This window comes from Engraulis encrasicolus, chromosome 8 (genome assembly GCF_034702125.1).
Source record: "Engraulis encrasicolus isolate BLACKSEA-1 chromosome 8, IST_EnEncr_1.0, whole genome shotgun sequence".
Taxonomy (NCBI): domain Eukaryota; kingdom Metazoa; phylum Chordata; class Actinopteri; order Clupeiformes; family Engraulidae; genus Engraulis; species Engraulis encrasicolus.
The window spans coordinates 40,000,212-40,015,936 of record NC_085864.1 but is presented as its reverse complement, the minus strand read 5'-3'; the positions used below and the strand labels follow the sequence as shown (position 1 = coordinate 40,015,936).

General features: G+C 42.3%; 2 protein-coding genes across 2 annotated transcripts; both read left to right on the top strand.

Moving 5' to 3' along the window:
- The first annotated feature begins 1,300 nt into the window (after nucleotides 1–1,300).
- LOC134453688 (P2Y purinoceptor 13-like) lies at nucleotides 1,301–3,106 on the top strand. Its single transcript, XM_063204476.1, has 2 exons — nucleotides 1,301–1,328; nucleotides 2,025–3,106. Exon 2 carries the CDS (start codon nucleotides 2,038–2,040, stop codon nucleotides 3,049–3,051), a length of 1,014 nt encoding a protein of 337 aa, XP_063060546.1. The 5' UTR covers nucleotides 1,301–1,328; nucleotides 2,025–2,037; the 3' UTR covers nucleotides 3,052–3,106.
- Nucleotides 3,107–14,362: 11,256 nt separating this feature from the next.
- LOC134453865 (P2Y purinoceptor 13-like) lies at nucleotides 14,363–15,367 on the top strand. The gene has a single exon (XM_063204614.1). The coding sequence runs from the start codon at nucleotides 14,363–14,365 to the stop codon at nucleotides 15,365–15,367; it is 1,005 nt and encodes a 334-aa protein (XP_063060684.1).
- Nucleotides 15,368–15,725: the final 358 nt, after the last annotated feature.

The window sequence follows — 15,725 nt, the reverse complement described above, 5'->3', positions numbered from 1 at the left end:
GTGTGTGTGTGTGTGTGTGTGTGTGTGTGTGTGTGTGTGTGTGTGTGTGTTTGTGTGTGTGTGTGTGTGTGTGTGTGTGTGTGTATGTGTGTGTGTGTGTGTGTGTGCAGGCATGCATGCCTACATGTGCATCTTTGTGCATGCATTTCCGTGCACTGTGTCTGTGTGTGTGTTTGTGTGCCAGGGTCGGGGGAGGGTAGGAGGATATTGCTCAATACTGAGACGGGCAGGTGTGTGTGGGCCTGTAGGAGTGCAAGTGTTGGGCGAGAGAGAGGAAATGAAGAGAACTGCGCCTCATGCAATATTACTGTACGTAAAGGGCAAGTGAGTGTAAGAGCGTGGGTTGGGCAAACGTAACCCGAGAGTACTTTCGTGTGGACTCAATGGCTAAGTTTGCATGACGATTTTAATTCCAAATGAATAATTCAGAATTAAATAGTTCCATCGAGTCTACTTTGATCTTTCATTTCATTCGGAACTGTGAGTATTTACATGTCGTTTTCAAAGCGGAATTATTCAGAATTAAAATGAGTTACTTCCGAATGAAATGTCTCATGTAAACGTAGCAATTGACTCCTAGGCCTACTGAATATTTTATATTACATGTAGTCAGGATATACGCATACAGTCCACTGCTATAGTTTGCTAGATGTTGAAAGTGGGGCTTAAGCGTGGCTGCTTGACTAACTTGGCAAATAGTTCTTTCTCTCTCCCGATGTAAGGAATAAAGATTCTTTTGAATTCTTTTGAATTCATGTAAAATGTGTAGACGCATTTGTTTGAGTGATATGCTGAAGACGATCTTGATTCACTGGCAGAATATTATGACATCTGCTCTCATAGTACCAATATTGACAATAGCTGTGAAGGGGGGAAAAACGAGCTGAAAATATATATTTTAGTCATAGTTTTACATGTAGAAATGACTTCTTGCCTTTTGGAACATTTGGGGAAATTGACGTGTTTGTATTGTGCATAGCATTGCATTGCAAAATTGCAATTTTATACAGGTTTAAAAAGTATGTTCTCAAAATATTAATGATTAAGACGCCTGAAAAGTAATTTCCAATAATAAAATGCAAAAGTCAAAAGTCATGTTACAATGAAACTCTTCAAATCAAGAAGGTGATGTTTTAATGTCTTTAACATCTCAGAAACAATGGTATTAAGTCTAAACACTGACACATATTGCTTTGCCTGTGCGTGACATGTGGGACCACAGCATCGGACACTTCCTCTCTATTGCAGTGACATGCTTATCGTGACAGTTTTTTGCAGAAGTCTTAGCAGTCTGAAAGTCTCCTCGAGCAAAGCAGACCACTAGACGGGTAGGTTTTTTTGGTCGTTGTAGTTAAATGATGTCTTTAGTAAAAGATCATTATATGTTTTGTTATTAATTGTATTTGACTGTTTTGAAGCAGACTACATGTGCATGCTTTGTTATCCTTTATTGTCATACTCTCTGTTTTGCCTTTTAATATTTAATACAAGAGAGTATGCATGTGAAATTAATTGTGAACATAAAAATGTCTGTCATTGCATACAAGTCTGCAAAGGACATTTTTGCATTCCTGGTTTGCTTAAGATGACCTTCATAAGAATAAGAATATGACGAGTTCAGATGCAAACCCCCCTAACTCCTTTTCTAAAGACCTGCACTTCTATATTTTTAGAGAACCCCGTTGTTGGTTTGGTTTACATTCATGTACTTGATAATACATATTAATAGTTATATTACATTAAAAAAAATTGTATTAAATAAAAATGAATTACGATTATTTTCTGAAAAGGCACATAGGTTGGTTTGCATCTGAACTCTTCATACGCACATCCCACCTCTGAGGTCAGGTGCAGGACAAAGGCGCATCTGATAGTGGAAGAACTGGAGGTCCGCACACTGTAGCTTGAAGACCCTGTTGGGTCGAAACATTGTATGACCTAAATACATTTCAAAGCGGAGCTAGTGTGCAGACTTCTTCTTCTTTCACTTGCTCTAAAGATGATACATTTCCTTTTCTCCTAAGATTCCAGAAGACAATGAACATCAGCCAGAGCACATCAGGTATGGCCTCCATACCTTCTCCTCTTCTGGACTGTGGGATAGACCTTGACGCCATCAACATTGTGGTTAGATACTCCTACTTTGTTTTGTTTGTTCCTTCGTTTCTGCTCAACATCATGGCAGCCTGGATCTCCTGGAACATCAACACCAAGTCCTCCTTCATCGTGTACCTGAAGAACCTGGTTGCAGCCGACCTTCTCATGACCCTGCTGATGCCACTCAGGGGCGCTGACAAACTTCCTGGGTCATCGCTGGCACTGCGGGCGTTTAACTGCAAGTTTGGAAGTGTGTTTTTCTACCTCTGCATGTACGTCAGCATTGTCCTGATGGGAGTCATCAGCCTGGACCGCTTCTTCAAGATCGTCCAGCCCGGTGGGAAGCTGCTCGGCCAAAGCGCTCGATTTGGGAAGGTGGTTTCCGCAGTGGTCTGGATATTCCTGCTCGTCACAACGACCATACCCACCATTGCCCTCACCAACGAAAAGCCAGGGAACAACATCACTTCTGCTGAGCTGTGTATGGCCATGAAGAGCAGTCGCGGGAAAGCCCTGCATCATGGAGTCATCATGTTCTGCAATGTGATTTTCCTTGTCGTCTTGGTGGTGATTGCGTTCTGCTACACGTGCATTGCGAAGCGGGTCATCGACTCTTATCGAAACTCGGGTAGCAAGAACGTTGAGGGGAAAAGGAAAATCAAAGCCCGGGTGTTCATCGTGTTGGTGGTCTTCCTGGTGTGTTTTGCTCCTTACCACATCACCCGTTTCCTTTATGTCAAAAAGCAGGTGGAGAACAAGATCAACTGCAAGTGGGCCGCACTCAAAGCTGCCAAAGGATTCACCCTGTTGCTCTCCATCACCAATGTGTGTCAGGATCCACTCATCTACTTCTTACTGTGCAAAGCCTTTCGGAAGAAACTATACGAGATCAAACAGTTTAGAAAGTGGTTCAAGCCCACGTCCCAGGTCAGCAGTGAGGACACCTCTTTTTGAAAAAAAGTGGAATTGACTGATCTCTGGTTATTGATCTCTTGTGTTGCAGTGCTTGAGACTATGGCCAGAGAGAGTAGAGAGAGAGAGGTTCCATTGGCCCATTGTTTCCTGGTTCTATTATGGCCCCCTTTAGGCAGACCTAGGCAGACCTAAGGACTGTTCTATTCATTGTAGGAGCATTATGACACGGCCCTTTAGGCAGACCGGAACCTGGTCGCGTTAGGTGCCCATAGAAACCTATTATGTTGGCATATCTCTATACTTAAAGAATCTCTGCTATGGCTGCAGTCATGCCTCGCTGAACAGCATTATACCCTTTCTCTACCAGTCCATTAGTGAAACAGCTACATACCATTAAATAGTTGGCTGTCTTTGTAGTCTTAAGGGCCGTACACACACGTCGCTGCTATTTACTCGCTACTTGCTCACTCGCCTACTTGCCACTCGCTCTGGGTGATTTTGTTTACTGGTTGTCATGGTTCCCGCTGTCCGCGCCAATAACGTCCGTTTGAAACAAAATGTAGGTCTACGCTGTTTAACGTTGATCGTGTGCTGTGCACAACCATGCATATGAGCATTTGATGGTGTACACTGTATTGGATGTATTTTCCTCAACACTTCAAAGTGTGATGGCGTGCAGAATTGGGTGGTCAGAACACCACAGGGGCAACGTCACCTGTCAATAATCCGTATCCTGCATTCCAATTGGTTACTCGCTTAACTCGCGTCGCTCGGAGATAAAACAAGTTTATCTCGGAACCCGCCCACATCGCATCGCTTGTACTCTCCTCGCCTACTCGCCAGCGAGACTCGCTGGAACACGTAGACATTCTATTGACTTCATCAGCCGAGCGAGTAACTAGCAGCGACGTGTGTGTACGGCCCTTAAGCCTGTGAGCTTCTATTCACAGCATGTGTGTAACAGCTGACATGCCTCTACCTTCAAAGGAGAAATGTGTGCATAAAACTATTTACTCATAGATATTTAATTGATGTAGTGCAAAAGGAACTCATGACATTACTTTGCTCCATTCATTTAAAAAAAAAATGGCCTATACGTATCATATGGTGTGGTGTTTTGGTGTGTGCAACACATTAATGTTCACTGAGTGTATGTTTTGATACCTTTGGGCTTTGCATGCCTTCATTGATAAGCTAGCGAGAAAAGAGTGACTGAATAGTGGGAAAGAGATTCGGGAAAGGCGAACTCAAACCCGTGTTCCTGGATTTATGGTCCTTGCAGACCAAGAGCGTTTTTTGGTAAGAAGAGGATAGTGTATATGGACATGTTAAGCATTTCGACTAACGGAGAGTGTGTGGTACATAATGTTTGACTGTGAAAACTTTTGTACAGTTAGATTTTTTTGTATATTGTAGGAGCTTTCAAAGACCACACATCTTCATCCAGGAGAGGAACATGAGTTCAAGGGATGGTCACATTTGTCACAGCTGTGACTGACTATTGCTGACTGATGGCATTTCTTAAAGTTCAGGTTTAAAAAAAAAAAATGAGCAGCAGTCTTGTGATAGCCAGCATTTCTTCACTTTTCCATTACTAGTACATCACCTATATACAGATGATAATTATAGGCCTTACCTGCACCTGGTTAGCAGAGATATGGTCCAGATACTATGCCCTGCCATGTATCTATTCTATGCATGCTTAGTTTCTTTCACCAAGCAATTTGATTGCTGAACTCATGCTGAAGACAACTAAGGCACTTTTTCTCTCCCCCCCCCTGTCTTTTCACACACGCACGCACGCACACACACACACACACACACACACACACACACACACACACACACACACACACACGTACGCACACACACACACACACACACACACACACACACACACACACACACACACACACACACACACACACACACACACACACACACACACACACACACACACACACACACACACACCTTTCATTATTTTATCTTTAGAGGAGACAAAGACAATTTTACTTTATTGTACACCTATAATGAGATGTAATAAAAGGAATCTTGAATCTTAATGATGCAGATGATTGCTCTGGTTAACTGATCCACATTTGTGCTTGAGTATTTGATTTTAAGGAACAGCCGTGTACAAAATGGGTAATGATACACAACATACACAATATGCGATTTTCATTCTGAAGCCGTGAAGGGCCATGTCTGGTAGATGGCTCATGTATAATAGTACTAACAGTTTCAAATTCAAGTTGAAGAACTTTTATATTATGATTTCATTGCTAAGTGAAAATGGTTTAAGAATTATTTGATACTGCTCTATACTAAAGCTGACCTGTCATACCTCGGCAAGTGTGGGTTTGACAGCTATGAATACATAAATGTTTTGTTGTTGGTTAATAATTGGATTATCATCTTAAATGAACTGTATATATGCCAAATAAATTGATATTTTTTACAATCCCTGAACTTAGCAGGTTTTTGTTAATGTTGACGAGTCAAAATACAATTTTCAGTAACAGATGTATAACAATGAGTCACAACAATAACCTTTTTTATCTTGTCTTGTCTATATGCTAATTTGTGGGCTAGTGTTGCCTGTCAGTCTTGTTTCAAAATGCGTCATGTTTCAAATTGACTGTTTGCCAAGGTCTTACAACATCATGCACACAATCTATTAAGCTCCCGGAATTGACTTCTGTGAAAATGCAGTTATAAGTGTTTCCCATTTCTCAAAATGTATATATATCCTGTTTGGACACTGTCTGTGAGAAGGCGCCTATACGTCTGTTTCTGCACAGCCATGTGATGCTCATGGTTGGAATGACAGTTAACACAAATGTGAAAGTAGACAGACTGTGTGTGTGTGTGTGTGTGTGTGTGTGTGTGTGTGTGTGTGTGTGTGTGTGTGTGTGTGTGTGTGTGTGTGTGTGTGTGTGTGTGTGTGTGTGTGTGTGTGTGTGTGTGTGTGTGTGTGTGTGTGTACGTGCGTGCGTGCCTGCATGCGTGCGTGTGTGTCTGAGTATGCATGCAGGCATGCGTACGTGTCTGTGTGTTCTTAGCTCCACACACAAACACACACACACACACACACACACACACACACACACACACACACACACACACACACACACACACACACACACACACACACACACACACACACACACACACACACACACACACACACACACACACACAAAGATATAGTCGGCAACACCAGATGACATGGTGTTGACAGTTTGTTAATTAAATCTCAATGAAATGAGAGTCAAGAAGTTTGTTTTACCCCGGTCAACATACATAGCAGTTATACATGTGTATGTTGTACAAAAAGGGTTTTCTGATATTCAACAAACAAGACTGGAATGAACACTGCCTTTTATTTGTACGTTTCACACTGCTGTTGCAATACCTGTGCAATGACTGACATAATAATTATCTGATTTCAAGCTCAGGGTGGAGCCCTCCTGCAAACTTGAGAGTCCTGGAAATTGTGTTCTAATATAATTTCTGCTTCAACAACTGAAGTGTCTCTAAGTGAGTTTGTACATGTGTGTGGGACGTGTTCACCTGATTTGACTAAGCAGTTGTTTACACAGGAAAACCACAAAAGCCTCACGAATGATTCCACACTTCAAGTGTGCTTGCTGTATTAGAGAGTAGTGACAATCTAAATTTAGACTTTTCTTTTAAATTGATCTTCTAGAATACCTTTTGTGTGTCTTGGAGATATCTTTGATAAGAAGTGAAGTTCCAATGGACAGACAAATAGCAATTCGGTCGAATTCAACAGATGAACAACACAATCTCAGTGTCTCTTAACCCATTGGTGCCTAAAGCTGCAAAAAAGGATGCTGAATGCCTGAAGCCCTTTTTAAGAAAATGTACCCTCAGTCTGTAAAAACAGAAATATCTCAGCCTCTGAAGCACATAAAAACATGCCATAAGTTGCATTTAAATGCCAAGACCCTCATCTTGCACATGCAGCTCCAGGCGCCAGGGCCAATATTGTGCAACACAACATCCAGCATCAGTTGGTTAAAAGACGTCGTGGTCTGTCATTCAACACACTCAGCAGCGGTTAATAACGTGGCAACTTCAAATGGCATCTCTCAAAGATCTTCAACAACACACATTTCCACCTCCCCTCCACCATACATATAGCCTATTCTGTGTCTCATATTGTGCACTTGTGCCAGTGAACTGATGGTTACTGCACAGTGCACTGACTGAGGTCTTTAGTGCATAGTGTTGTGTAAAAGTTTGAGCACCATGCACTGTGCCCTCACTGGAAGTGACACGTCTGCATAGCTTTAGCTCGACAAAATATCGGTTGACTACAGGTCTGGACTGGGACGATAAAATCAACCGGGCATTTTTTGCTTGGCTTAAACTGGCACTTCACACACACTCAACCTGATTATCCTGCTTACTCAGCCCATTGGCTATATTGAAGATGGGTCACTGGGCCGGCCCGTCTAAACTGTGGGCCAGTCTCCTAGAGAAAAAAAACTATGAAACAAACAAAAAACAACAGTGTCGGCCCCTGGGGACTGTCGGCCCACCGGGAAAATGCCCTGTATGCCAGATTACCAGTCCAGCCCTGGTTGACTACTGTAAACATTGCATTGTTGACTACTGTATACATTAATTTAATTTTATTTTATTATTTTTATTTTTTACCATCCAACACAGCACAGAGCAGTTGCAATCCCCATTTCACTGCCAATTGTGCTTGCACAAGGAAGCACGTGACAAATAAAAATCTTGAATCTTGAATCTTGAATCTTGAATCTTGAATCTAGCGTCTAATGCTTGTATTTCCATCTCCTTCACCCCACCTGGCAACTATCTCGCATACAATACTTGGCTAAGCTTGGCATGAAAAGGTTGGTGTCTATACTTACAGACTTACAGACTGTGGACCATACTGTTTTACTGAACTGAATGCCACGTTTCTTCCATTTCATAAACAACATGGCGGCCGTTTAGTGCATGCAGTGTCCATTGTTCAAGCACTGCATTTTTGCCCATTGTTAGGGCATCATCCGATCACTTTTAGTACAGTGAATTTACCAAAATGTTCAGCGTGAGCGCCATACACACTGAAACATAGTGCCCGAAGTGCACAATATGAGACATAGAAATAGTTGTCCAACACATGTAGTATATTTCTCTCAACACAGCTCATCCACACATAACCCATTGAACATTTTGCACTCCTGTTTTTTAAGCACTATTGCACCCTCCCCCACACACGGAAATACACGGAAACACACAGAAACACACACACAGAAACACACACACACACACACACACACACACACACACACACACACACACACACACACACACACACACACACACACACACACACACACACACACACACACACACACACACACACACACACACACACACACACACACACCTATGCAACCCACCCAGGCGGACAACTCTAATTCCACTGCAAATTTTACTTTTAGTAACTTTATGCATGTGACAAATAAAACTACTTCTATCCAGTCATGATAATTCTGAGATGCCAACAATTAAGACAAGAATTAGTTGCACGAAAAACAACTTCTCGCTTTTGGTAAAGCAGAGTAGCAGAATTTCTAATTATATCAGATCCAAAACCTGAACTGAAAACATTGTGATGAACAGTGAGAATTGCAGCTGTGTTATTTTTGTTGTGTCAACATCATTACTTCCTTCCCATTCTTGGCTGTATATTTTCAAGTGTGTACTGTAAAGTATTTTTTGGTCCATACTCTTACTATGTCAGAGGTCTGATCAGAATCAATCGTGCTGTTGCTCAGCGGTGAGTTATGCTACATCGAGCTCTTTGCTAGCTATTTGCACACTGATTAAAAAGCAAGCATGGGTTGTTCTTTTTTTAGCGATTCAAAGATCAACTAACCTTGTACTTAAAAAGAACAACAGACCGGAACAGTCAGCAAAAAGAATTTTCAAGCACTTCAAAAAACAAAATGGTTTCTGACTGACTGAAGGACCGAAAGGCATTGTGTCTTGTAAAGAACACACGATTAAAAAAATGTGTGTTTTGGCTGTGAGCTCCAAAGATCCTGGTTTGCTACAGTATATTGATCTTCAGTGTATTAAGTGATTGTATGTCTGTGGATAACCCCAGTGGCCCTATTTCCATCTTTCATATCATCAAACCTATGGGAAAAGCTGTGGCCTAATGGTTAGGGGGCTGGCCTTGTGGTCAAAAGGATGCAGATTCTGTATTAGTGTATTAGCAGCACTACCATGTGGTAGCCTGGGCTGTCCTAAACCACACAAGATCTCAAACAAGTCAGTCTGGGCAAGACACCTGTTAAATATCCCCTGAACATCTTCCCTAAATTGGAGCCAGTAAAATTCTAGTACTTACAATGGCTTAAAGGGGCTTGTTCAAGGCAAAGCCTTTGTCATTGGGTCTGCTACTGTAAGATGGGGTGATTGTATATGGTAATCTGATTGATTGTACAGTAGTTTTGATTTATTTAACCTCTATTCATTTCTGGAGTGGCCTTGAGCAAGGCTTTTCACTTCACATTACCCCGGGCCTGCATATGAAAAACAGGTTTCTCGGGATGAGAGCAGAATCAAACAGAACCATGATGGTAGGTGTTAATGATGGTGCATATATTGACACACAGAGACACGGTCACAGATGCATGTGCACGCACGCACACACGCACGCACGCACGCACGCACACACACACACACACACACACACACACACACACACACACACACACACACACACACACACACACACACACACACACACACACCCTTGACGACATCAATTGAAAATAAAGCAGAACTAGAAATGCACTCTGAGATTGCAGACCTCCGCCAAGGAAGCTGTTTCATAGAATATTTGACTATGTTTCTCCTTCTTTTTGTGTAGTTAGAAACTTGAATGTCAAGATTCACTCTGTCTGCAATTCAATTTGCCAATTTGGTCAATTTGGGGGCGTCTAGATTTATAGGCCAGCAATGGTGAAGAATATTTTAAAATATCCGGGTTCAGGTTCGTGATCCAGATCACCACCAGAATTTAATCACTTCTTCCTTGGGTCATTACCAACAACGTCGTCCAAATCCGGTGATTTGTTTTTCAGTTATTCTCCCGACAAACAAACAAAGAAACAGACAGACAGACAAATCAACGCGATCGAAAACGTAACCTTCTTGGCGGAGATAATGATCTATTCTTACATCGAGTGACAACCACATTTAACACTTCCTGAATGTCATGCAGCATTGTGTATTATTACCGTGAGAACTTGCATGCATTAAGGCTGCCTTGTCTTTGAGTTCTGTGTCATAAGTCCAAACCATTTCTTCATGGTCTTACGGCCTGGTGGGAAACCATACCGAAATTCCAGTCACACAAATATTCAATATTATCTTCCGAGGTTGTTTTTGTCAAGGATTGCAACATTTTCGTGTCCTAATAAAGCTAGTGCATATTGCAGTGTGTTTTACGACTTGCAGTATTTTCCTGTCAATAGTGAAGTGTGAAAAGTGAAAGTCCATTGGGAAACTCCAACTCCCATTGTCATTGTGCCACAGCACTCCACACAAGTGAACACTGCACACTGCACACAACGAAATTGCATTTATGCCTCACCCGTGCAAGGGGGCAGCCCTCAGTGGCGCCCCATGGGGAGCAGTGCGGTGGGACGATACCATGCTCAGGGTACCTCAGTCATGGAGGAGGATGGGGGAGAGCACTGGTTGATTACTCCCCCCACCAACCTGGCGGGTCGGGAGTCGAACCGGCAACCTCTGGGATGCAAGTCTGACGTCCTAACCGCTCACCCATGACTCCCCAATATTGCATTCAGTGCCTTAACCTGCAGTGCACACTTTCTCACATTGTTTTTCATAAGGTCTACTAATGCTGCTGTAAACCCTTTCATCTAGAGCAGTGGTTCCCAACCTTTTTCTTCAGGGACCCATATTTTTACCATTGTAAGCTTTGGTGACCCAACCGTGTGAGCGCCCACACGAGAGGGAGTCACATGGTACTCTGTTTCCGGCGAAAACTCCAAGTTATCATTTTAGTCCACAATTTGTCTTCATTTATTGTCAAATAAATAAATGTTTAATGCACATTGTGTTGCTTCTATGCATATATTAGTTTAAATGCTTTGTCACTTGTTCAACATGGGCTATATACGGTATTAAAATTAAACACCTTAAAATCAAGAGAGCTTCGCGACCCACTGTGGCTCTTTGGCGACCCATAGGTTGGGTCCCGACCCATAGTTTGGAAACCACTGATCTAGAGAGGTGGTGTGAAGTCATATGGTTTACACCTAGCCCACCCCAACAGTGAGACCACTTCTGACTAGAGACTAACGAATAAAAAAAAGTTTATTCTAAGAATAGTATTTTTCATGCATATGAGGTTTATGCGTTTCAATGGTTTGCCTCATGTGATCTGAATTGATTATTTCCTATATTTATTTGTGTGGAAATAGTAAAAGTAACTAAGAGTAGGTCTAACCCAACAGTTCACTCAGCACCTCAAGGCTGAACATTCTGCTGAGGCCCCCTAGTGGACACATTGATACATTGACAAATGCAGTATGCTGCTTGTCCATCATTAGGTAGGCTACTATTAATAGTAACAAGCCTTCCTCCTATGTATAATAAAGTTGGTATAGGATAATATGAATAACACACACACACACACACACACACACACACACACACACACACACACACACACACACACACACACACACACACACACACACACACACACACACACACACACACACACACACACACACACACACACACACAGAGACAGACCAGTGATTTAGTAAGAGAACAATGTGAAATTACACACTGTTCATTAATATGGAAAGAAGTATACAGAATATTAACAAACCATGCATTTATTGAAGAGATGCATTTATGTGTTTAGTTTTGTGTTTAGAAGATCAGGTTTTCAAAATGTGAGGTGCGGATCCCAAACAAACACCTGGCTGGGTTACAGCCAGGGCTGGACTGGCCATCTGGCATACCAGGCATTTCCCGGTGGGCCCTGCACCCTTGTGGGCCCCTATTTTCAGAAATGTTTTTAAATATATATATATTATAATAAATATATTTATTCAATATATTAAATATATTTAATAATTGAATATATATATAACATTTCTAAAATAGGGGTCCATAAGGGTGCGGGGCCCACTGGTGATTCAGTTCTGCACCGCTATTTATGAGGGGGGCCTTTAAGTCAAAAGTGCCCGGGCCCCATTTCTCCCCCTGACCAGCCCTGGTTACAGCTCACCGTTCAAGGACTGCCCTCTAGCATGAATGAGGCATACACACTATTTCATTCTGTGCTGTGTAGTGGTGCTGTGTCCCACAGACAATGGGATTTTCCCAAATGGGCTTTTAAGCTTAAACTCATGAGTGGTTTGCTCAAGAGAATGGCACAAGACCTTATACACATAATTACGTTTGTACATTACACTCTTACACGTAAGTACCACCACACATGCACTCTCTCTTACATACACGCATGCTCGCTCGCTCACCCTCTCTCTCTCTCTCTCTCTCTCTCTCTCTCTCTCACACACACACACACACACACACACACACACACACACACACACACACACACACACACACACACACACACACACACACACACACACACACACACACACACACACACACACACACACACTTCCACACAAGCATGTGCTCAGATTCTCAGGACACCTTCTCAGGGACTGGTCTAGTCAGTTTGGTACCCTAGGCTAGCACCATTTTAACTAAGTGTACACAAATAATCATTATTTTAAATAGTTATGTAAAGTTTAATGTCTCATCAAAGTTTAATCTCTCATTATACAAGATTCAGCAAAGTAGACTCAAAATATGTACAACTTACAATTCTTTAACAGATAAATAAAGCATTAACGGTAGGTATCCATTGTATACACATTGTCATTTTGCCTAATTTCAGAATGCAACATCAAAGTGTTGACTGAGAGAGACAACATTTTGTAACTTCCTGACTGATATAGAAGAGTGATATGTAATCTTATGCATAGAGGCCCGTCCATTCAGTTTCCTCAGGAAATTCATACCAATGCATGCATGGTAAGATTCTTAACCTGCTTCTGTGCTTAAAGTGAAATGTACTTTGCATTTACGTAACTGAATTGTGTCTTTCTTTTGCATTTGTTACGTTATTGCTTATTTTAGTGAGACTATCGTGACTGAGCAATGTGATGTTAGTGAGAAACAGAATGTCAAAAATTGAATTTCACCCACTTTCATTGTCATATGATCTGGCAACACTCTATTTTACGGTGTCCTTTTCCGTGTATCCACGTGTATCAACATGTAATAATATGTACTCGCACTGTACGTAACACTGATAGACCTGCCTTGTGTTGAATGTATGTAAGACTGAGCTATGTATACTTAGTTAATGTGTAATGATGTGTGTAATGTCTTGTGAGTAATGTCCTCTGTATTTATGTATGTATGTATGCTACTTGACACCTTAATTTCTCTTAGGGATCAATAAATTATACTCTAGTCTACTCTAAGCAACCCCAAACCTGGGCACAGTGCAAGTACATAGTGTTGTTACAAGCGTCTTACATGAAAGGGAACTAGGAAAGTAAAATTAAGTATACCAATGTTTCAGCACCATGCCAGTCAAGTCTTACCACAAATACATCAATGTCTAGTTGTTGAACATTTGATTTTGATTTGCCTTTGATTTTCTCTCCTGCAAAATGTTACAATGTGTGACTACTACATGTAGTATCCATATAGTGTATGTATCAGCAGGTCACTGACGGGGGAGGATGACTGGGTCAGTTGTCCTGGGCCCAGGAAGAGAGGGGGACCAGAATTGGTTTGCCAATTGCATCACATGTATTGAGGGGGCTCTTTCAGCAGATTTTGCCCTGGGCCTGGCAAATATGCTAGCAGCCCTGTATAACGGAGCGTGAAATACAGTTGTACCAGAGAGAGTAGAGAGAGAGAGGTTCCATTGGCCCATTGTTTCCGGGTTCTATTATTGGGGGGGAAATCCCCCTTTAGGCAGACCTAGGCAGACCTGAGGACTGTTCTATTCAATGCTAGGAGCATTATGACACGCCCCTTTAGGCAGACCGGAACCTGGTCATGTTAGGTGCCCATAGAAACCTATTATGTTGGCATATCTCTATACTTAAAGAATCTCTGGTTGTACTATATACGTATATTGCTTTATCTCTGCCTTTCCAAAGCCTGCAATTAACATTACCCCCATTTGTCCACAGATTATCTGAAGACGACAATGCCCATGTTCCCTCTGACCACACAGAGCACTGCAATCATGGCCACATCTCCAGCACTGCCGGACTGTCCAATCAACCCTTATGTTGCCAACCTTGTTATAATGGTCCTCTACTTGCTCTTGTTCGTCCCTGCACTTCTGCTCAACATCACGGCCGCCTGGATCTCCTGGAAGCTGGAGACCAAGTCCTCCTTCATTGTGTACCTGAAGAACCTCGTCGCTGCCGACCTTCTCATGACCTTAACATTGCTACTGAAAGCCAGTGGTTGGCACCCCAGGTCTCCGCTGGGACTGCAGGCTTTTAACTGCCAGTTTACAGGTGTGATTTTCTATCTCTGCCTGTATGTCAGCATCCTTCTGATGGGAGCCATAAGCATCAATCGATTTTTCAAGATAGTCAAGCCTTTCGGGAAAATGTTTGGTCAAAGAGCTACGTTTGGGAAGGTGGTATCTGCTCTCATCTGGATCGTGTTGCTCTGCACTTGTACGATACCCACCATGGTGAACACCAATGCGATCCCCCAAAACAAGACCGGTCGTTTGTGTATGGACATGAAAGACGACATGGCGATACAGTACCACGAAGTAGTGGTCACATTTTGCTTTGTGATTTTTTTCGCAGTCTCACTCATCATGGGATTTTGTTATATATGCATCGCAAAAACGGTTATAAAGTCATACCAGAAATCCAAGAGCAACAACGAACAAGGAAACCGGAAGATCAGAGCCCATGTGTTTATCGTTTTGGTGGTGTTTCTGGTGTGCTTTGCCCCATTCCACATCGTGCGCATGTTCTTCCTCCAACAGCAGATGGACAATGACGAGGACTGCTCCTGGGCTGTGGCCAAACACTTCACATTGTGGCTGGCCACCACCAATGTCTGTCTGGACCCCCTCATTTACATTGGGCTGTGCAAAGCCTTTCGGGAGAAGTTACACAAACTCAAGCTCTTTGGCTACTTGTGCTCCACCACAACAGAGCAAATCACAGACAGCTCTCTCTGAAAAATAGTGTTGCCACCTGTCCCATTCTAACCTGATTGTCACAGTTTTTAATGGTCTGTCCTGGAGAAAAATACATTTTTCCTGGACACTGAATGAAGAGAGCCATTGCTAATGAGCAAAAGCTCGATAATTGTTGAAATTCAATGAAGTCATTAAATAAGGGGCTCTTTTCGTGTGACGCTAGACACCTTCGGACACTGAACGTTTCAATTAATTTGAAGCAGGCACAAGTCCCATTCACTAGAAGCATACGGTTCTCTCCAATATGCAAACTCCTGTCCTCGGTCTGTACTTGTGTTGTGGAATGGTGGCGTGTCGGAATGGCGGAGTGTAATCGCCCTTTAACTTCTTTCAAAAT

Excerpts from the sequence above, each read along its gene's own strand:
- LOC134453865 (XM_063204614.1), top strand. The coding sequence starts at position 14,363 with ATGCCCATGTTCCCTCTGACCACACAGAGCACTGCAATCATGGCCACA.
- LOC134453688 (XM_063204476.1), top strand. The coding sequence starts at position 2,038 with ATGAACATCAGCCAGAGCACATCAGGTATGGCCTCCATACCTTCTCCT.